The following is a 23,589-nucleotide window of genomic DNA, read 5'->3' as shown; positions in this document are numbered from 1 at the left end:
TGATGTAGGCATTTTTCAGCACATGGGCCAGCTCAAGTAAGCCTTTTCTGAGAACAGGCAGATATACAGTGGGGAGAGAGAGCTCTACCTGCAGTTAATCACTGACCAGACACCCACAGCAAACACACAGAGGGGGGAAAAAAAATATAAAAACCTGGATGCAGCCCCCGATAAATATAGCTGCAGGGAAATTAGAAAATGTATGTGCAAGCAAATAGGCCTATACACACACACACACAATATACTCAAATCAAACCCATCTGGTGGGCCAGGCCCAGATTACAGACAGACAGAAGCAGTAAATTAGAGACTGCAGGAAGCTAAGAGATGCTCTCCTTATCTGACTCAACTTGCTCTCCTGACTAGCCCCCACAAAAATCACAACATCTCCCATGTGAGTGAGATCATTTTCAGCATGAAACCAATTTGCAGGGTCATAATGCTTCTTGGAAATCCCTCTTTGAAAGATTGGGCAGGAGCATTTTATTATGACTGGAGATTTGGTTTGAAGACCGCAGAGGGGGCTTAAACAAACAGATGGCTGACAATGAACTCACTGTAACACTCACTAGAACAGCCATACTGAACATGCAGACCGCGGTCCAGAACCAGAACGGGGTCAATACGGACCGCTGGTCCCGGCTTATAATAAATATATACAGTGCTTTCAGAAATAAATCACATCCCTTGACTTTTTGCACATTTGGTGGTGTTACAACCTGAATTTAAATTTAGATTTTGTGTCACTGGCCTACACACAAAACCCTATAATATCAAAGCGGAATAATGTTTCTAACCATTTTTACAAATTAATAAAAAATGGAAAACAATGTACTGAGTAAATAAGTATTCAACTCCTTTGTTATGGCAAGCCTAAATAAGTTCAGGAGAAAACATGACTGTGTGCAAAAAGTGTTTAGCATGATTTTTGAATGACTACCTCATCTCTGTACCCAACACATACAATTATCTGCAAGGTCCCTCAGTCGAGCAATGAATTTCAAAACACAGATTTCTCCATGAGGCCAATGGTGACTTTAAAAAAGTTTGATTTTAACAGCATTCGCAAAGTATTCAGACCTTCACTTTTTCACATTTTGTTACGTTACAGCCTTAAACCATGATGCAACGGCCCTGAGATCACCTGTGTGAACTGTTAGACAAAACCAAATAACATTTTAATATGCAGTTAGTCGGAAGTTTACATATACTTAGGTTGGAGTCATTAACATTCGTTTTTCAACCACTTAACATTTCTTGTTAACAAACTATAGTTTTGGCAAGTCAGTTAGGACATCTACATTGTGCATGACAAGTAATTTTCCCAACAATTGTTTACAGACAGACCTGTGGATGTATTTCAAGGCCTACCTTCAAACTCAGTGCCTCTTTGCTTAACATCACGGGAAAATCAAAAGAAATCAACCAAGACATCAGAATTTTTTTTTGTAGACCTCCACAAGTCTGGTTCATCCTTGGGAGCAATCTCCAAACGCAAGTATAAACACCATGGGACCACGCAGCCATCATACAGCTCAGGAAGGAGACCCGTTCTATCTCCTAGAGATGAACGTACTTTGTTGCAAAAAGTGCAAATCAATCCCAGAACAACAGCAAAGAACCTTGTGAAGATGCTGGAGGAAACCGTAACAAAAGTATGTATATCCACAGTAAAGTCCAATATCGACATAACCTGAAAGGCCGCTCAGCAAGGAAGAAGCCACTGCTCCAAAACCACCATAAAAAAAGCCAGAATACAGTTTGCAACTGCACATGGGGACAAAGATCGTGCTTTTTGGAGAAATGTCCTCCGGTCTGATGAAACAAAAATAACACCGTTTGGCCATAATGACCATTGTTATGTTTGGAGGAAAAAGGGGGAGGCTTGCAAGCTGAAGAACACCATCCCAACCTTGAAGCACAGGGGTGGCAGCATCATGTTGTGGGGGTGCTTTGCTGCAGGAGGGACTTGGTGCACTTCACAAAATAGATGGCATCATAAGGAAAGAAAATTATGTGGATATATAGAAGCAACATCTCAAGACATCAGTCAGGAAGTTATAGCTTGGTCGCAACTGGGTCTTCCAAATGGACAATGACCCCAAGCATACTTCCAAAGTTGTGGCAAAATGGCTTAAGGACACAGTCAAGGTATTGGAGTGGCCATCATAAAGCCTTGACCTAATCCTATAGAATATTTGTGGGCAGAACTGAAAAAGTGTGTGCGAGCAAGGAGGCCTACAAACCTGACTCAGTTACACCAGCTCTGTCAGGAGGAATGGGTCAAAATTCACCCAACTTATTGTGGGAAGCTTGTGTAAGGCTACCGAAAGGTTTGACCCAAGTTAAACAATTTAAAGGAAATGCTACCAAATACTAATTGAGTGTATGTAAACGTCTGACCCACTGGGATTGAGATGAAAGAAATAAAAGCTGAAATCAATCATTCTATCACAAAGCACCGGGCCCACACGGACTATGGGGTAAAGCAATGCAGGTTCTAAGCCAACCAGCTCAAGGGAGTTTTCACACGACTGTTTCAACTCCTGGAAGGTGTTGACCATTGTACCACTGCCTAAGAAGTCAGGCGCCAAATCACCAAATGACTTTCGACCTGTGGCCTTCAAGCCCCTTCTGGCCAAATGTATGGAAAGGGTTGTCAATAAGCACCTTAACCTGTGCATAGCAGATAGGCAAACTATGATGGGTTCATTTGATCTAAGGCACATAGGGGGACTGAGGATGCTACCCTGACCATCATGAACATGGTTGTTTTACTTCAGCTTTCAACACAAATACACACACTGTTGAAACGACAACTGGTCCTGAGGCCTCGCAGGTTGGATCAATGACTTTTCTCCCCAATTTCGTGGTATCCAATTGGTAGTCACAGTCTTGTCTCATCGCTGCAACTTCCGTACGGACTCGGGAGAGGCCAAGGGAGAGAGCCTCCAAAACACAACCCAACCAAGCTGCACTGCTTCTTGACACAATGCCCACTTAACCCGGAAGCCAGCCACACCAATGTGTCAGAGGGAACACCGCACACCTGGCGACCGTGTCAGCGTGCACTGCGCCCTGCCCGCCACAGGGGTCGATAGTGCGCAATCGGACAAGAATATCCCTTCCGGCCAAACCCTCCCCTAACCCGGATGATGCTGGGCCAATTGTGCGCCGCCCCATGGGTCTCCCGGTCGGGGCCGCCTGCGACAGAGCCTGAATCTCTAGAGGCACAGCTAGCACGATGATGCAGTGCCTTAGACCACTGCGCCACTCGGGAGGCCCGGATTAATGACCAACTGACCGCCCACAGATGGTCCTCATGAATGGGGCACTCGCTGATGAACTGACCCTGAACACAGGGGCGCCCCAGGGTGTGTCCTTTCACTGTGGTTGTTCTCTATCTACACTAATGAGACAAAGATCCAAGGAAACAATGTGAGCCTTTTCAAGTACGCGAATGACATGGCTCTGGTAGGACTCTTTTTTAAAGATGCTACGTCAGATGGGGACAGCCATTTTAAATAGACCAACAACATTCAAAAATGATGCCAGTCAAGTGCCCTCCACATCAATGTGGAAAAGACAAAGGGGCTGATCATCAATGGCAGCAACTTGCCAATGTCCAACCACTCTCTCTGAACGACCAATCAGTGGAGGTGGTTAAGCGTTTCCAATCCCTAGGGACACAAATTGATAACAAGATGAGTTTTACAGAGAATGCAGACTGCATATTTTTAAAAGCAAGCCACTGCTTGTTTTTAAATCAGGAAATTGAAGTGGTTTGGGGTCAGCCAGGATGTTCTGGAGATGGTGTACAGCAGCTTGGTGGAGAGCATCCTCACGTTCAATATGACAGTGGTATGGTAATCTCCCATTTGAGCAGTCTGTTCCACAAGGAAACCAAAAAAAAGGCACTGGCTGTCATTGGCGACCCCTCCCACCTGCTGCAGCCTCAGTTCGAGAGGCTTCCCTCTGGCCAGTGCTTCAGAATGCCCATGGCCTAAGAAGAAAGTGTTCAAACAATTAATGCCTTGTGCTGTTGGACTACTAAATGCAATGTAAATTGTATCGGTATACAGTGCAAGTATTTACACATTTTGAATTTAGAAAATTGATTAAATGTTTTTTTCCCCTCATCAATCTACACACAATAACACATGATGAAAGAGCACAAACAGGTTATTAGAAGTTTTTGCAAGTGTATAAAAAATAAAATATCACATTTGCATAAGTATTCAGACCCTTTACACAGTACTTTTTTGAAGCACCTTTGGCAGCGATTACAGCCGCAAGTATTCTTGGGTATGACGCTACAAGCGTGGCACACCTGTATTTGTGGAGTTTCTCACATTCTTCTGCAGATCCTCTCAAGCTCTGTCAGGTTGGATGGGGTCACTGCACAGCTCTTTTTTCAGGTCTCTGCTGAGATGTTTGATCGGGTTCAATTTCGTGCTCTGCCTGGGCCACTTGAGGACATTCAGAGACTTGTCCCAAAGCCACTCCTGCATCGTCTTGGCTGGGTCGTTGTTCTTTTGGACGGTGAACCTTTGCCACAGTCTGAGATCCTGAGCTCTCTAGAGAAGGTTTTCATCAAAGATGTCTCCGTGCTTTGCTCCGTTCAGCTTTCCCTCAATCATGACTAGTCTCCCAGTCCCTGTCGCTGAAAAACATCCCCACAGTATGAAGCTGCCATAAAAAATAAATAATAATAATTGAACTGGGCAAACCCGTTTTTGCTTTGTCATTATGGGGTATAGTGTGTAGATTGATGAGGGAAAAACATTTTTTAATCCATTTTAGGGGTCGGAATACTTCCCGAATGCAGCACACACACTTCAGGAACTCAGTCAGACTTTAAACATTCTGCAGTTGAGAGTGGTAATGGTAGAATGTGCAAGGTGCAATTACAAAATTTGGTAGTGTACAGGCAGTTTTCCTCTTGTTATGGCATTCACTTACAGACATTATAGAGCTAATTTTAACCTGTCAGAAATGTCCAGTTGATCAACTGCTGGTCATGTTAGGTAACTTAGTCTAACCAGCTATTTAGCGGTCTAAATCTTGTAGTGATCATGGCCAGATTACGTGCCCAGGGGACTCACCCCCAGGGGGCCCCCATTGATTTTGTTGAGTCACCCGGTATCATATGAACACACAAAATGTGTAAATTGCAGGAAATTAGCTTCAAACTGCAATAATTTCTCTCTGCCCCATGGCAAAATGTGTAGAATTGCAGGAAAGAAGCTTTAAAAAAATAGCCAAATGTTCTCCCCGCCAACAACAGGGGTGTGAACAGTTTGATCAGCTTAAGGTTACATGGGTTGCAAGGTGGGGGTTTGTTACTATGCTGATAAATGACAATATCCATCCGGTCCTTTACCATCTAGGAAAATTGTGTGACCGGACCTTCTCAAATAGTAGTTGAGTACCCCTGCACTAGAAGAATGAGCAAGGGCTTTCATATATGACCTGGGACAGGAAGGAGGTGAAACTGACAGACTGAGCATATGATTACTGAGGACAAAATAATCTCTGGTCTGTTTTTGGGTAAAGTGGATTGGAGAGGAAAGCCTGAGACTGTAATCTTCAGATCAAACTGCCACTACCTTCCTCTATCGGCCCCTCTCAGGTCTACTGTGGGCCAGCTGGGGTCTGCATTACTTCAACCCTTCAGCTGGGTGCACTGTAGGGCCATAACTCTGTCTGTACTGTACCAGGTCAATAGGTTCAATACAATAAACAAAGGGAGATCTAGGGGTCAATGTTTGACAGACATTTTAACCTCGTTGACAGACATTTTAACCTCGTTGACAGACATTTTAACCTCGTTGACAGACATTTTACCCTCGTTGACAGACATTTTAACCTCTGGTTAATCTGTTACAGTTTTCCTACCATTAGCCATCACAGGAAACAACCTCACTGTAATAATAGACAACAAAACTGGTCTACAGCCTTTCAGTAGTCAAATGTTATAACAGCAAAAGCTCACAAGCACTTAAACCATAATAGAAGTGGTCATTGTTCACAGCAGACTTCTCCCTGACGTGAAGTCAGACATCTCTGTCAAATAGTGCCGCCTGCCATCTGTCTGTCTGCATGTGTGATCTGAGTTTAACTAAGTGTCTATATATACACTCATCCAATATAGTGAGTGTTGTAACTACTGGCCCTGTGCCCAGCTTAAAGAGCCTCCAGAGAAGTCTAAGTGGAGTGTGTGATGTCAGTGTGTGATGTCAGTGTCAGACCAGTGAGCCTCCAGCTCCTTCAGGCAGAGCAGCCGTTTCCTGCAGTAACAATAGTGGGACTATTGGCAGTCGAAAGGACTGAAGAGGAAAGAGGGAAGGGGCTACATTTAGAAAGAGTCTATTGAGAGAAAGGCCGGTTGGTAGGGAACGAGGGAGCGGGACGGAGGGAAGTACAAGGGGAGGGGATGGAGGGGCTGTGATGACTAGGGCCCCACTTTCAGAGGAATAGAGGGACAGCGAGTGTTGAAGATTTCTGATTGTGCATACAGCTGCCTCTCCACAGTGGTGATGTGCTCTATAGCTGTATGTTACAGCAGCACAAACTAACTTCACATGACTGACATCTCCACTTGGATACGTGTGGGGGTCGTCCCAACAACTTCTGACCACGACAGAGTTTAGGCATCAGTTATAGGAGCTAACGCAAGAGCTACAAATTTGAGTACTACATGATACTCGAATGCACCCTACACCCATCATGAGGTTGCTACAACCTAGCCTACAAATTAAAGTTTATAATGTAGGTGCATAGGTCAAGAGAGACACAAATTGGAGTAATCAAGGTGACAACGAGACATTTAATACTGCCTTGCACACACACTCTTGCCTGAATTCAGTAGATCTGGGGTGTAATCATTAGGCCAAACAGTTGCTATTGGAGTTTCCATTAGAATTCAGGTAGGTCCATCCCCGTTGCGTTTGCTTAAGAAATTGCTTTGCAACACAATCGGCAGAATTAATACACCCCTGATTACACGCACACACAGTCTTCACGGATCTTTACCCGAATATCCAAAACCCAATCTGGGACCAGAGCGGATCCGGATCCAGAATTCTAAATAATGTTAAGGGTCTGGGTCAGATCTGATATGATGGTCTCGGGTATGTAATTTTAACTGACTTGTTCGGAAGGGCCTGTACAGATCTGAACACGACTGCTGCAATAGAGAGCGAGAGAGAGACATCATTTATGCTGCTGCTTTTGCTTTCCACGAGAGCGGAGCTTGTTGTCCTCATCAAAACGGCAACAGGCTCTATGATTACATTTGTCAAAATCTTGAAATCAAACAGAAAAGTCTTAAAAGCCTGTTTTTTTATATCTATTCCTTGACCCACCAAGACCGTAGGACGTTGGTACCGTAGGACGTTGGCACCAACGGGTACCGTAGGACGTTGGCACCAACGGGCACCGTAGGACGTTGGCACCGTAGGACGTTGGTACCAACGGGTACCGTAGGACGTTGGCACCGTAGGACGTTGGTACCAACGGGTACCGTAGGACGTTGGCACCGTAGGACGTTGGTACCAACGGGCACCGTAGGACGTTGGCACCGTAGGACGTTGGTACCAACGGGTACCGTAGGACGTTGGTACCAACGGGTACCGTAGGACGTTGGCACCGTAGGACGTTGGCACCGTAGGACGTTGGCACCAACGGGTACCATAGGACGTTGGCACCGTAGGACGTTGGCACCAACGGGTACCGTAGGACATTGGCACCGTAGGACGTTGGCACCGTAGGACGTTGGCACCAACGGGTACCATAGGACGTTGGCACCGTAGGACGTTGGCACCAACGGGTACCATAGGACGTTGGCACCGTAGGACGTTGGCACCAACGGGTACCATAGGACGTTGGCACCGTAGGACGTTGGCACCAACGGGTACCGTAGGACGTTGGCACCGTAGGACGTTGGCACCAACGGGTACCATAGGACGTTGGCACCGTAGGACGTTGGCACCAACGGGTACCATAGGACGTTGGCACCGTAGGACGTTGGCACCAACGGGTACCGTAGGACATTGGCACCGTAGGACGTTGGCACCAAGGCATTAACAGTGATAAATGAAAGTAAAAGTTGTCAAAAATATGAATAGTAAAGTACAGATAACCCAAAAAACTACTTAAGTAGTATTTTAAAGTATTTTTACACCACTGCAAACTATTGAAAATGCTATTATGTTCTTTGAAATAAGTTTTTTTTAGGTTTCTAATGTTACCTAAGACCTTTATCAACACAAACAAATTATTATTCTTCCAATAGCATATATGAAATGTATTTATTACACTGTTAGAATGCTCATGCGTCATTGGCTGGAAGGGTCAAATTTGGATTTAGGCCTAATTTTTTCACAAGGACTTTGTAGAATTATACAAAAACTAATCTAAACAAATAACTATTGTTCTATTTTTCCATGGATATATTTCTTCATGCAATTTGTGCATTACAACTGTTTATGCACTATTTATCAAGACTTGGTGTTTTAGTTTGCAAACCTTGCGGGTTGATATGCATCTGATGTGTACACTGAATGGAACACCCGGCAACACTCTCTAGCTGGTACTTACAAGCTGAACGGCCAGGAGGTTCTCGTGTTAATGGAAGATAGAAATAAACATTTGAGGAGAAGGATAGGCTACAATGACCAACAGCTAGGCTGCTACTTAATATTCTGAATGGATATGTTGTTATTAGAAGAATAAGGAAGCGCATGCACTGCAGCCTCAATTAACCTAGCTAGCTAGCTTCTCCAACTTTTTGGACCAGTGACACCTCTCCGCTAAACCACTACACAGCCTACATTGCCGTCACCATATTAGCTAACGTCATAGTCAACATGGCTACTAGAACTGACACGTTAGTAAACCCACAATCAAATCTATGTGGACACTATATTATGTACAATCACACAATACAGTGTACAGAAAGCAGTTTAGCAGTTACACCGGTGGGCCCCGGCTGCAATAAATTCGTACAACTGAAAGCTTAACTTCAGTTGGAAGAGTTGTAGTGTTGGCTATCCAACAGGTTTTTGAGTAGGCTAAATAAGCTGCATTAGGTAGCTAACTAAGTGAAAGGTAAACTAAGAAGAGAAAAACAAAATAAAACTGCTGCTTCTTTCATTTAAGAAATGAATTTGTTCAAAACTCATCAACTATTATCTCTCTCTCGCGTTGAGTCAACTACTCACCACATTTGATGCACTACAGCACTAACTAGCTGTAGCTTATGCTTTCAGTATAATATTCATTCTCTGATACTTTGATTGGATGGACAACATGTAAGTCTATGGAAGGGGGTGAGAACCATGAGCCTCTTAGGTTTTGTATTGAAGTCGATGTATCCAGAGGAGGAGGGAAGCTAGCTGTCATCCGGCTACATGGTGCTACCCTACAGAATTCTGTTGATGCCACTGTAGACCTTCATTGCAAAACAGTGCGTTTTAATCAGTTATTTAGTGACGTAAATATATGTAATATTGTTTAATCTAAAAAGGTTTACTTTATGAAATTCACTGAGTAAATTTTACATTTACATTGTAGTCATATAGCAGACACTTATTCAGAGCGACTTACAATAAGTGAGTACGTACATTTTTCGTACTGGTCCTCGGTGTGAACCCACAGCCCTGGCGTTGCTAGCGCCATGCTTTATCAACTGAGCCACACGGGCCCTCCCCGGATGGCCCACGGAAAGAGAGACAGACAACTAAATCATACACATCATATCAGAGCTCCTCCACTCTGAAACGTAGCCCAAATAAATCTACTCATCTCCGTTCATTCTGGACAGTTTATTTGGTCCCAAAAGCAACAAGAGAGAGAAAGCGATTAATTGTTCCTGCTCTGTGAGGAAAAGCAACACGATCATCTATCATGAATCTCTGAGGATGAGTGGAGCCAGGCTGAATTCTCTTCTGTTGATGGCTTAGCTCTCAAAATACACATGGCCAGTTCACCTCAATACACAGACCAACACCACACTGTGGATGGGCCAATCCCTGCTCAAATCACTAGGGTCACATGAGATATTCCCCTGTTTTTTTACTTGGAGAGAGAATGAAAGAGTCCAAGAGAGCTATAGACAGAAAGCCCCTCAAGACAGAAGTGGTCTAGATGAAGACGTATGGTTACTGGAATAATATATCCCGGTTCTGTGAGGTTTTAGGTATGTTTATAAAGCACTACAGTGGCTCTGTCCTCCCTGTACACACACACAGCTGAGAAAACTATCTTCTGTGTGCCTCGGGCCCCAGAGGTCCCCCTCACAAAGACTGTCTTCCTGGCTGCTCAACACATATCATTCACACAGGAGCAGGAAATAAGCAGGGTTTAGATACAGCTGGGAATCTAGGTACTGAGCTAATGCTGGCTGGCTGGCTACACAAGGCTGTATGGTGGTCTGGGCAGGAAAGGGGCTCACGGACTGCTACAGCATCGTAACTACTCCTACCCATCCCCCTAAGCTAGGAGGTCTTGGCAAGCGATGCCTTCCTTTCTCTGTCTCTGTCTGCCCAGCGGGGGTACATAATTTATTTAGCGAGTGTGTGATGAAAGAAGACATCTTGTTCACCTGAGGCAAGATATAGTATGGAGATTAGAGAAGAGGATGTTACATAACAGAGGAGACACACTGGCTTTGGGCTCTGGTCAAAACAAGTGCATTATATAGGGACTAGGGTGCCATATTGGACGCAGCCACTGACCCATTTCTCCCTCCCCCTCTTCCAGGTCCGTTTAAGGATTGCTACCAGGTGCGCCAGGCGGGCCACAGCACCAGTGGGATGTACCTGCTTAAGTCCGAGGGCAGTGACCGGCTGATTCAGGCCTGGTGTGAACACGGCCTAGACAACGGAGGCTGGACTGTGCTACAGAGGAGGAAGGATGGATCGGTCAACTTCTTCAGGAACTGGGAGAACTACAAGGTACTATAGTGCAGACGATAACGCACACTGACATCGATCATAAACATCTGGATAAGTATGTATATTGTTAAGCACAGAGCCATTGGGGGTAAGTCCAGCCCTCTCTCTCTGACCTCCAACCAGAAGCCACCCAGATATGACCCCAGTAGGGACATGGAGGGAGGGGCTGATGTTCCCCTTATCTCCCCTCCTACATAACATAACCAAGCCCACTCCCCACTACTCTGGAGAAAGCCCTGGCACAGAGCCACGCATGTGTGCACACACACACACACACACACACCTACTATACCCCCATGGGCAGGTGAGGAAATCAGACTCCTTCCCTCCTCTCTCTTCCTTCATCCCCCCCACTTTCCTCTAGTCATCATCACAGATCTCATCTGGACCCAAAACATCCAGCAGTGTGTGTGTGAGACAGTGTGTGTGTGTGTGTGAGACAGTGTGTGTAGCCCCCATAGACTTTCTCCCCTGCCACAGCCAGTAATTCACCTTGACTGGGAAGGCAGAACTTTGACACATTATCATCTCCAACAGGGAACTGATTCAATTCTGTTCCATTGATTCTTAAGGTCTGGTTTCCTTTAACACAATGATGCAGCGTGTAATCATATTACTGAAGTCTACCCTCTGTGATTTACCCTCTCTTTGTCCTCTGAGCGGGACTATTTAGACTGTCTACAGACACAGGTGTGGTTCCTTTTGCTGCTGACTAGAAACGGTGTGGTTTGTTAGGCTAGTTAGTAGGTGAAAGCAGCATTCCAAAAGCTTTAGCTGGGACACTACACAACCACCACACAACTCACTGTCCTGTAACCGTTCATTAGAAACCCTTGGAGACTGGAAATTATGTATATTATAACCTGCTGTGTGTGTGTGTGTGTGTGTGTGCGCCCCCCTACAGAAAGGCTTTGGGAACATTGACAGTGAGTACTGGCTGGGTCTGGAGAACATCTATAACCTAGGGAAGCAGGGGGACTACAGGCTGCTGGTAGAGCTGGAGGACTGGGTGGGAAAGAAGGTGTATGCCGAGTACAGCAGCTTTCACCTGGAGCCTGAGAGTGAGGGGTACCGCCTGAGACTGGGCACCTACCAGGGAAACGCTGGAGACTCCCTCAGCAGCCACAATGGGAAAATGTTCACCACGCTGGACAGGGACAAGGACGTTTTCTCAGGTAAAACAAGACAGTGTGCCAAAATAGGGATGTATGCTAGAATACAAGTACAATGCTGTACTTGTACGTTAACACACTACTATGCTACAATACTAGTTTCCCAATCATACCGTTTCACAAGCTTCTTTGTACTGTGGTCCATTTCTCTAACATCCCTGCTCAAGTGACATCAAGCACTAGAATATGCTGTACCACTAAGCCCCCTCCTCTCCCCTCCCTAGGTAACTGTGCTCACTTCCATAAGGGTGGCTGGTGGTACAACGCCTGTGGCCAGACCAACCTGAACGGGGTATGGTACAGCGGAGGGGTTTACCGCAGTAAGTTCCAGGATGGAATCTTCTGGGCCGAGTATGGAGGAGGGTTCTACTCCCTCAAGTCTGTCCGCATGATGATCCGACCTATCGATTGAGCCTGGAACAGGCTCCATCTCCCTACCTACACCATGACCTTTGACCCATCATGACCCCTACCCTACCCCTCCCACTCCTGACCCCTCTCAGCTTCTCTACCAAACTACCCTTCATCTCCACACTCCATTCCATCCTTCCATTCTCAAGTGGAGAAGAGGATTGGATTTCAACAGTCAATGCCCAAAATGGAAACCCTGGTTATGTTTGACCCTCTCTGGATAGAAGACACAGCTTTCTCCTATGTTTCAGCTGTGCTCCTATTGAGTCCTCTCTAACATAGCCAGATAGTGCTGTGACAGATAGCAGTGGACAGCCAGAGTATGGACTCGAAAACAGAGCTAGCTGCCACTGCCTTCTACAACAGTCTATATATACAGTATGCTACTTCACCATGTCACAGTACAATACGCTATGAAGGTGATTACTTTAGGAATTTGAGATGACTTACAGCCTAAATGCTACTGGAAAAAAATATTGTTCATTTTGTTGTTCTGTTTTGCTTGTCTCCAGCGGGTTTGTTGCTAAGTGAGTGCCTTTCTTCACAGCGTAATAAGGATTTATTTACAAGTTCCTTATGTCATCGGTTAAAATCAAAATGAGAATGTACCACAGTCAAAAGGGGTTGAGAGGCACGCACCTCCCCCCAGGCATACAGGACTTGGTATGGTCTTCATGTACATATTACTCTGTTGTTTTGTTTGGGCTTGTTGTTTCGGGGTTCCCACAAGCACTGAGCAGAAATGGACTCTAACAATGTGCTTTGTGACGTGGGAATGGCCTAACTCGCTTTGGCATGTAAATATATTGGGCTTTATTTGTGAGAGTTAATTTAAGACGTATGAATCTGCTCAAGCCAAATGTTTCCTCCATGGTCTCCCTGCCATCTCTCACTTCTGTTATTTATCAACATATTTATAATGAGTATAGTTATAGTCACTCCCTGCTCTATTTAGCCCCAGTATGGCCATTCTGTTTATTCCTGTTAAGGGTCACACACACACACACACACTAGAGAACAACCGATAATCAGCTGAGCCGATATATTGGGCCGATATTGGCTGTTTCTAGTCTAATCGGCTATTGGCCCTTCTCTAACGACTTTGCAGATAGTCCCTCTACATAGCAAAGCTGCTGCTATGCCAGCCACCACTCAACGCCTCAGCCACGAGCACTGCACAATGCCAAGGAATGTCTAGCTGGGAAAATCAGCAGCAGTAAGCAGCAAGCTAGCTCATTCTCCAACAGAAATGTGTAGTATTAAGAAATGGATTAATTGACACAATGGATGAATTAACTCCCGTGGCAAATATTAGTTGAGTTAATTCACTAATAATTAGGCTTGTGTCAATGTGCCCGGACATGCATGCAATAAGCAAGCTAGCGATGTGACCTGTTATCAAAGATCACAACTAAACATTTCATATGTGGTGTTAGCTAGATAGCTAGATAAAAATGTAGCCAAGATAACAAATAGGAGCTAATAGCCAATGTAACTAGCTAGTTGTCATTTAGCTGGTTATCATTTTGAACACGCACCATTTTCTGCAACGAACCATCTGACTTGTAATTGTGTTACGTAGTTAGATTGGTAAAAACTATGTCAAACGTATTTTTTGATATTTAAATTAATGCATACACTAATGTCTCTGGGAAATGTTGTCATCCAAATTTTAAAATGTAATGATATTGGATATCAGCCTAAAATATCAGCCTTGACTCCCTAAAAATCGGTATCGACCCCAAACAATCCATATGGGTCATTCTCCAACACACACACAAAGACGAACGTCAAGTTGACAAAGGTGAATAGTTGCCCTGCTCTGACATCAGTTTCCATGCAGCTCTATACTAAATAAAACCGTTTTTAAATACCCGTTGCTCTCAAGACTTCTCATTCACACCATCTCTCTCTCCATTTCTCACCCAACCACATATTCCAGGACAGTTAGTCAAACTAGTAAGTCTGCTTTGTCACAGCTGGCGTAAACATTATACGTTTGATTATACCGCTGTATGAAGGAGCTATCAGGAACAAAGAGGTAGTAAATATGGAGGATGATGAGTCTTATGAAACCTCTCATTATGAAGGAGTTCATAATGAAAGAATGCAGCCTTGGAGAGTAGAGGAGGAGAAGAGGGGGAGAGTGGAGGAACGGGAGGAGGAACAATGAGAACCACATTTCTGTAGTTGAGAGAGAGAGAGAGAGCCTGGAGTCAGGACAACAAAAAGGTGAAAGTGGAGAAGGAAAGAGAGGACAGGGAAAGATGATACTGAAGTAGAGGGGAGACGAGAGAGATAAAAGGAGAGTGATCAACAGAGAAATGGATTGAAGACAAAAAGGCAAAAACACAAAAAAGAAAAAGGGGAGGGGAGCAGGGAATGAAAAAAGACAGGGGGAGCAGGGAATGAAAAAGACAGGGGGGGAGCAGGGAATGAAAAAAAGACAGGGGGAGCAGGGAATGAAAAAAGACAGGGGGGAGCAGGGAATGAAAAAAGACAGGGGGAGCAGGGAATGAAAAAGACAGGGGGGAGCAGGGAATGAAAAAAAGACAGGGGGAGCAGGGAATGAAAAAAGACAGGGGGAGCAGGGAATGAAAAAAAGACAGGGGGAGCAGGGAATGAAAAAGACAGGGGGGAGCAGGGAATGAAAAAGACAGGGGGAGCAGGGAATGAAAAAGACAGGGGGAGCAGGGAATGAAAAAAGACAGGGGGAGCAGGGAATGAAAAAGACAGGGGGGAGCAGGGAATGAAAAAAGACAGGGGGAGCAGGGAATGAAAAAAGACAGGGGGAGCAGGGAATGAAAAAGACAGGGGGAGCAGGGAATGAAAAAGACAGGGGGGAGCAGGGAATGAAAAAAAAGACAGGGGAAGCAGGGAATGAAAAAGACAGGGGGGAGCAGGAATGAAAAAAGACAGGGGGAGGGGGGCAGGGAATGAAAAAAGACAAGGGGGGGACATTCTTTCCGTGTTAAAATGCTAAGCTTTCAGTTTTACTAAGATACGTCCTAAAGTTATGATTCTCCTCTGACCCCGGTCCCTAAGGAGCCATTAGTCTTTATACACACACACACACACACAACACAGCACTGCAAGGATGATGAGCGAATGCACACACACACAATATATAGGCATGCACACGCACACCGCTGTTGTATCTCTGGCTCCAATACTGTGGCTGTAGGTCATGGAAACAGAGGGAAATTGAAGAGAGTTGGTTTGGAAAGTTGGATAGCAACTTGGCCTAGTTCTCTCATCTGACACTTTGCCCTCATATTTCCATTACATTGGTTCCTCCACAGCCCAGCTCCAACCCTACTGCACCACAGACACCTCGCCAATGGCCCTGGCACTATTCTGTGCAGCCAGGGATTTGCCTCAGAACATGGGTGACTCTTCTGTAACAGCCAATTCTGTAATGGTCTGCCGCGTAAAGGGGTGAAAGTGTGGTTAAATCCAATTAGGTTTGAATATGTGTGTCCCTTTAGACACATACACAGCATATTGAATTCAACCAACTCATCTACTTATGTCAACAGGCCAAATGGAGACCAAACCATTGATTCCCATTCAAAATCTCAGACCACAGTGTGAATCTCAGGTCAGTGTGTGCGCGGGAGCGTATGTGTGTGCCTCTTCCGGTACAGAAAGTCTGCTTAGCCATTTAAGCAGATGCTCTTATCCAGAGCGACTCACACCTTTGAGTGCATACATTTTCATACTTTTTGTTCCCCGCGGGAATCAAACTCACTATTCAGGCGTTGCAAGCGCCACGCTCTACCAACTGAGCCACACTGGATTCAGCACTTCAACTGAAGATTACCCTATGACTCAATTCTTATATCCCATTCCCTCTTCTAATATCCCGGACTGTCACATCTCAGAAGTCATTGCCAAATCCCTTTCCCAGTACAAGGACTGACATAGAGCAAAGGCCCCTCATGACTACTGCCATGGATGCATTTGACTGCTTGTTGGGTTTTGTAAGGTAGCTACCTCAAATAAGCAATCTCCTGTAATCAGAGCAGCCTTTTGCCTGTTTGTACTATGAGTATTCTACATCTCTGGTTTGCACACACTCAGATGAATAAACCTCTCTCTCTAATAGCAGCAGGGTTCCACGGAACAACACACACTGGTTTGTTTTACTGTCCTTGTTGGGAGCAAACAATTGATTCCTATTCTAAATCTTATTTTCCCTAACCCTTAACCTACCCTAAACCTAAGTCTAAAATAGCCCTTTTCCTTGTGGGGACCGGCGAAATGTCCCCACTTGTCAATATGTTCCTCGTTTTACTATCCTTGTGGGGACCGGCGAAATGTCCCCACTTGTCAATATGTTCCTCGTTTTACTATCCTTGTGGGGACCGGCGAAATGTCCCCACTTGTCAATATGTTCCTCGTTTTACTATCCTTGTGGGGACCGGCGAAATGTCCCCACTTGTCAATATGTTCCTCGTTTTACTATCCTTGTGGGGACCGGCGAAATGTCCCCACTTGTCAATATGTTCCTCGTTTTACTATCCTTGTGAGGACTTCCGGGAAAAACAAAAACATAACACACACCCTCCACTGAGGGACACGGTTTGGAAACACAGCTTAAAACACCAGTGTAGTCATCACTAAGATGCCAGTCAGAGAGGGAAGTCAATCAATCACTCCCCACTCTGTGTACACACACACACACACACAGGGTATGGCTGCTTCTACTGTATACAGAGAGTGGAGTGATTGTAAGAGAGAGCACCAATTCCTGCCTTTCCCCATTTATTTCTACCACAACAGGAACTACAGAGAATCACAAGTTTTACTAGAGCTAATAAAATAAGAAACCTTCCATCTAGTCCTCAAAGGAAAAACAGAACAAACAAACACACACACACACACACACACACACACAGAGAGAGTGGGAGTGAGGGAGTGAGGGGAAGAGGGCGAGAGAGCAAGAGAAAACAAGAGAAAGAAAAAGAGAGATCGAGAGAAGACGGATGTGTTTTCCCCCTGTAGTTCATAGGGGATTCCTGGGCCTTGTTAGTGTTCAGTAAGACAGTCTGTGCTGCCAGCTCTCAAAGAGAAAAAGGAAAGAAAGAAAGGGGGAATAAATATAAAATGATGAAGCAGAGGAAAAATAAATAACATGTGACTTTTAATGATTTCTCCATGACTCATGTGTTTGTCCAGCTATGAGCGGCACATGGTGTTTCCGCTGCAGTCATTTAGCTGTGGCGCTGCGCCACGGCAAAAAAATATGGAACATGAAAGAAAACTCACATTTACTTCTCCTCTGCAAGTGAGTAATGAATTGTAAAAACAGAGAACCCCATTATATATTTACCTTGTCGGCTTGTTGTGCGTTCCATGCGAGATAAATATTTCTCTCAAGGCGCATTCAAGTGGCGATTGTCTCTCTCCCCATGGCATTCTCACAAACAGTCAATGCACAACTATTCTTAACGCAATCGTGGGGAACCCAGCTTTCCATTCATACTTTATTTCTCAACTCCAAAATATGCACAAATTGCACAATTTTAAACCCCAAGTTTTTTTTAGCAGGGGCATGGTTAAGCACATTACAGCTCTGCAATTTGCAGTGAGTGCATAGGTGAGAGTAAATTGTAGGGTAACGTGGGGTAAAGTGCCACCCTACCGCAAAATAATTTTTGGGGAGTGACTTAAATTGTGATGAGACAGATGAAATGTTTAGTTGAGCAATAGTGGTGGCAACCAGGGAAAGTGTTAGGGGATTATTATTGATTTTTTAACATTAAGTGGTCTGTGTGAGGTACAGGCAGGGGACGTTTTACCCCAAGTAACCCTATTCACTGTGTTCATGCAAGTTTTTTGGGACATAGCATCATATTGATGAATTGTAACTAGTTAAAAGATTACATGTGGGTATCTAGTGGGGCGGCAGGGTAGCCTAGTGGTTAGAGCATTGGACTAGTAACCGAAAGGTTGCAAGTTCAAATCCCCGAGCTGACAAGGTACAAAATCTGTCGTTCTGCCCTTGAACAGGCAGTTAACCCACTGTTCCTAGGCCGTCATTGAAAATAAGAATTTGTTCTTAACTGACATGCCTACTAAAATAAAGGTAAAAAAAATAAAAATAAAAAAATGATTAGCTCAATCGGGTAAATGCAGATAGGCAACCCCATTCTTCAGCCTATTTATTTATAGCCACTATGCTGCATCAGTTGGGCTACAGGTGATAATGCTGATTGCTAATAGCATACCTGATAATATGGACCATGCATGGTCCAATATGTTAAAATAATTGTAACAATACATTTTTGGGCTCATTTCTAGAGGTGGAAATGATATTTTAGATGGCGTTAGTATACTTTTATTTTCATTCATTTTAGAGTCGAAAGTCCTTTTAAAAAGTCTGAGCTTCTCAGTCCTTCTACATAAAATGGCAGGGAGAATGGCGACAGGAAAGTGTCTGCATCTTACCCAGGTATGGTATGCAGGAGTTCATGCTCTGGCTGCGTATGTAGTCTCTCAGACGCTTGTAGTTGTCTTCTTTGGCCATGAGGTACTCCAACCTCTCAAACGTTGCTTTGTCCTTCCGACTCAACAACTACACAGAGACAGAGAGAGTTGAATTATTGTACACATACAGAGAATTCATTCAACATTCACAGACTAAATAAAAGTGGGAACATATGAAAGCAAGAGCCAAGTGAGAAAGTGCTAAAAAAAGAGGAGGGAAAGAGCTCAAATCTGGACGTAAGAAGCACAATATCCAACCTGGAGCCAGGAATATTGTTGTGGCGGGAGAACTGGGGATCATTTCCCTGGAATGGCCTCGTTGTGATTCAAATTCATTGACTCATTGACTAATTTATTAATTTTCCGGTCACTTCAGAGTGCAATATAATACCGTGCATTACCCGGCAAACAAAGTCTGGTTTTGAGCCTTGCCAGAAAGTGAGAGAGCGAGAGAGTAAGAGAGAAAGAGTGTGAGCGAGAGTGTGAGAGAAATAAAGCGAGAGTGACCAGTTGTGCGGAGAGTGAGTGAGTTTATGTATGAGAGTTTATTTTTACAGGGACAGTGCACGTTAAATCAATGTTCTCGCTGAAGTTTCTGCACAGACGCTTCATATACACAAAACCATGACATATTCCAGTAATGACCATGTAATGACTTTTGACTGGTGAGATAAAGACCATTTACATCTGCCACTGCTCTACAACACACCGGCAAACACATTTTCAACCACATTTTCTGTAGCGTGCGGTTAGAGAGAGACCATTGCATGGACACACAGTAACTCACCGCCCACGTCTTGGAGAGTCTATAGATGGGAGCGCTTTGTAGGCCCGACACCACAGCCATCACGGCATGCAGATTGTTTATGTCACACAGTTTCTGTTGGGAACAGAAAACACTCGAGATGTATACACACACTTTTGCATTACTATAGGTTTATTGTCCACTCATGTGGAAATGAAACAATAATCGGTTGAGAATAAACAGAGTACAGCGTTGTGTTCCTTACCTTGGCAGTTCGGATGTACAGACTGAGTACCTCAGCTCTGATCTTCAGGGTCTGAGCATGAAGGATCTCCCTCACCACCCAGAAAGTTGTCTGGAGACACAATCAATCAATTTGTTATTTTGCATAGCACAAAGTGATTAACGGCACCTGACACAGATAGTTAAACAGGACTTCCCAACAGAGTAGACAGACACACTCATACATGTGATTGCAGACTAAACAGCTATTTAACAATAATGTTCCTTCAAGACAGACTCAGCCTACATCACACAGGTCAGATCACAACACAATGTCTACAGAGAAGCTGAACTAAATGGGAATGTTCATCAGATTAGTTGTTCTGTCTGCAATGTGATCTTTGGGGGAAACAAGAGCACTGGAGGAGAAGAGGGGTCGGAGGGCTACTGGAATGGAGGAAAGTTCACCAGACTCCAGCCAGTGGTGGAAGAAACTATTTTTAATACCCCCACTCTCCAAGTTAGGGATACTGTACCTCGTCTCAAAATAGGCCATCATTGCTGTCAACCATTAATGATAATTATTCACATTTTACCGGCGAAATGGCATCTGCATGCCAATTATTTGATCACAATCAGTTTCATGGGAATATGCATGTAGATCTTCTTGAATGACTGTTTTAGAGCAGATGGTGTTAAACTATTAGCCTATGGTTTGTAGATGCCCATTAATCCCAGCAACCCGTTCCCGCAGGAGGTTTTTTGCCTTATGGTAGGCCATCATTGTAAATAAGAATTAGTTCTTAACTGACTTGCCTAGTTAAATAAAGGTTAAATAAAATACACTTCCAGTCATTGCCCTAACTAACACTAGTTAGCATTGGCTCGTGAAACTACCTCTAACTTCCTTCATACTGGAAACTGAGACATAAGGATGGTATCCCTTTAAGAATAGGATAGGAAATGCTGGTGATGATTTTACAATGTTCTGATTGGTCAATGTGGTCAAGCCTCTGACCGGCCTCTGCAGTGCACACAAGTAGCCTACAGCTCTTCATTCTCGTCACCGCCAGAGAGGAGACATGGAAGAAACCACCATTAGTTATATAGTTTGTCATACTATAATTGTTATGTAATTTGTGGTAATTAACTATAAATCATACATAAATGATCAGAATTAAATTTCCAAAAATAGTTTGACCAGCTCTGTGTTTATTTAAATTAAATTTAAAAATGAGGGAGCGCTGCTTCCCCATGATCCAGCAGCACTACACCAGCTGATGTATCAACAGCTACCCATAAAAGGTATGTAAGAGAATGTGGTCAGTGTGTGAGAGACAGAACAAAGTGATCTGATCGATATATCAAATGGCCAAGAGCTCACTGACACAGCTCTCCTCTCATAGTAAAGCAAATAAGGTCAATGAATTGGTCAGTGTCTGGTCCAACCACCCTCAGGGGAGAGGGAAGGGAAGAGAGGGAAGGGAAGAGAGGGAAGGGAAGAGAGGGAAGGGAAGAGAGGGAAGGGAAGAGGAATGGAAAGATGGAAGGAAGAGGAGTGGTAATGGGGGGAAAATAAGCTGATATCAGGCATCCTGAGTCTTTTATAGTCTAAAGCCGTCTGTACACTGTGTTCCAGAGAGAAAGATAGAGCAAGAGAGAAACAAATAGAAAACAGAAAAACATGGAAGGTCTGCGAAGAAAGACTATGTAAGCACTGTGGGTTGGGTGAACTAGAGAATGAGCAGCACTTTATACAAAACTGCTCCAATGACTGAGGTATTTATCTCCTGAAATGTAAACAAAGAATTTCAGGATCTCTTTAACTGCATATGTTGAGGAGAAAAACAAATCAGCATTTTGTTAGGTGAAAACATAGAGCTTGCTGCAGTGTGTCCTGGCCTGTCATAAGACAAGTGACAATAGCTCCCACCATGTCATGTACATGACCCCTTCTAGATTTAACTTCTCAAATGTTGCCGTTTTCCTTTTTGTGTATTATTTATGTACAGTATAATTGATTTTGTTGATATTAAAATGATTTGTCACGCATACTGTTCATTTGTGTCATACTTCATATACATTGCTTTGGCAACAGTGGCAAACACCCATTCATGCCAATATAGCATTTATTTAATTGAATTGAGAGAGAAAGTATGTATGTAAGAGAGAGCGAGAGCCTGAGAAAGGAGAGGAGAAAAAGAGAGAGATAGTGAGGAAGGGAGAGACAGACGGAGAGACAGAGTGATCAGCGTGGATCAGAGAGATCTAGAGCGCTGATGTCACCTAACCTACCCACAGGAAAAACAAAGGAAATATGCACTTCAAACGTATATCCTGCCTGTCTGTGTAATAGACCAATACATCAATATGTCATCAACTATACACAATACTGATGCTCCTTGAAGTCAGCTTTTTCTATCCTTTACTTTCCCTGTGCAACCATCTCACTTCTCTGCATCCCTCTCTTACACTTCCAACTCGCTTGCTTCATCTTCAACTTTCCATCTCCCCAGGAGTCCCTCTCTTCCTCCCGCTCACTTTCCCTCTTCCCTTCTCCAAATCTTTAGGTCCTCCCTTCTTCAGAGTGTGTGTGATCATGGTTCTACTGTACGTGCAGGGTTGTGCAGATGATGAGAATCCCAGACAGGCCCAGAGGGGGGAAGCAACATGGGGAAGGGAGGGGTGTGCTCTGGTTAACAGACTGACCAAACCCCCCACAGGGTCAGTGTGAGTGTGTGTGATATCAGCTTACTGCAGGTGGCTCTGCATAGAAAACCACTGTGGGAAAAATAATGTACTGCTACACTCCGGCACCATTGAGGGTCACAGCCATTCAAGAGATTCAAGTGGTTGGAGAGTTGCAGGGTAGTAACATAACATTTGTCCCCTCTAACATCCTCCACATACACACAACTTTGTGTTTGTGAATTATCAGTTTTTGGGGGGAAAGTAATACATGTATTCCTATTCCAAACCCTTACCCTAACCCCAAACCTAACTCATAAACCTAATCCCCAAAGCCTAAAATAGTGTGTGCGCGCCCTCATATGTCTATGTGTGTGCACTCTACAGGTCAGGCCAGAGGAAAGAGCAGAGGCTCTCAGTTGTCTTTCCAGTAGTGTTTATGATCTTATAAATCCCTGTTATTTCAGGCTGCTCTGTCCAACTCTGCAATCATCATAAATAACATGGAACATTGAGACACCAGCTGATAGCTGCGGATTAGTCCTGTAATAGGCGGAGTCTCTCATAAAAGCACCAGAGGACTGGAGAGATTACGATAGCCCCATCTCACTGCCTGGGTGCTGAAGAGGCTACAGCTGGGTATGGCTAGGGTCAGGGGCTCATTTATTTTATACAAGACGCACATTTTCCCCTCTCCTCCTGACTGCATGTGCTGCCATAGAAATAGAATGAATAGAATGGGCATCCCCATTCAAGTCAAGAATGGCATAATGGATAGACTTGTGACCATTGCAAGGAGCAAAGCAGGAAATAAAAGCAGGAAATAAAAGCAGGAAGTAAAAAGCAGGAAATGTACCCATCAATACATGATGTCATTTGTTATTTCAACATTACAAAAATG

The 23,589-nt window shown here is 44.2% G+C and overlaps 2 protein-coding genes across 7 annotated transcripts in view; one reads left to right on the top strand and one right to left on the bottom strand.

The window, feature by feature from the left end:
- LOC115145070 (angiopoietin-related protein 1-like) overlaps positions 1–14,416 on the top strand; it is a 30,062-nt gene extending 15,646 nt beyond the window's left edge. Inside the window, exons 5-7 of the mRNA XM_029686309.2 lie at positions 10,765–10,958; positions 11,863–12,133; positions 12,355–14,416. Coding sequence (XP_029542169.1) covers positions 10,765–10,958; positions 11,863–12,133; positions 12,355–12,542 — 653 coding nt within the window. The 3' untranslated portion in view covers positions 12,543–14,416. The remainder of the gene's footprint in view (positions 1–10,764; positions 10,959–11,862; positions 12,134–12,354) is intronic.
- Positions 1–23,589, bottom strand: part of LOC115145068 (ras-specific guanine nucleotide-releasing factor RalGPS2-like) — a 160,453-nt gene that overhangs the window by 53,578 nt on the left and 83,286 nt on the right. For all 6 annotated transcript variants that reach the window (XM_065003112.1, XM_065003110.1, XM_065003114.1 and 3 more), the window contains 3 exons: positions 20,044–20,133; positions 19,821–19,913; positions 18,995–19,121 (listed from right to left, as the gene is read on the bottom strand). In XM_065003112.1, the coding sequence (XP_064859184.1) occupies positions 18,995–19,121; positions 19,821–19,913; positions 20,044–20,133 (310 nt within the window). The remainder of the gene's footprint in view (positions 1–18,994; positions 19,122–19,820; positions 19,914–20,043; positions 20,134–23,589) is intronic.

This window comes from Oncorhynchus nerka, linkage group LG17 (assembly GCF_034236695.1).
Source record: "Oncorhynchus nerka isolate Pitt River linkage group LG17, Oner_Uvic_2.0, whole genome shotgun sequence".
NCBI lineage: Eukaryota > Metazoa > Chordata > Actinopteri > Salmoniformes > Salmonidae > Oncorhynchus > Oncorhynchus nerka.
The sequence above is the reverse complement of the archived record's forward strand: the minus strand, read 5'-3'. Positions and strand labels throughout refer to the sequence as shown.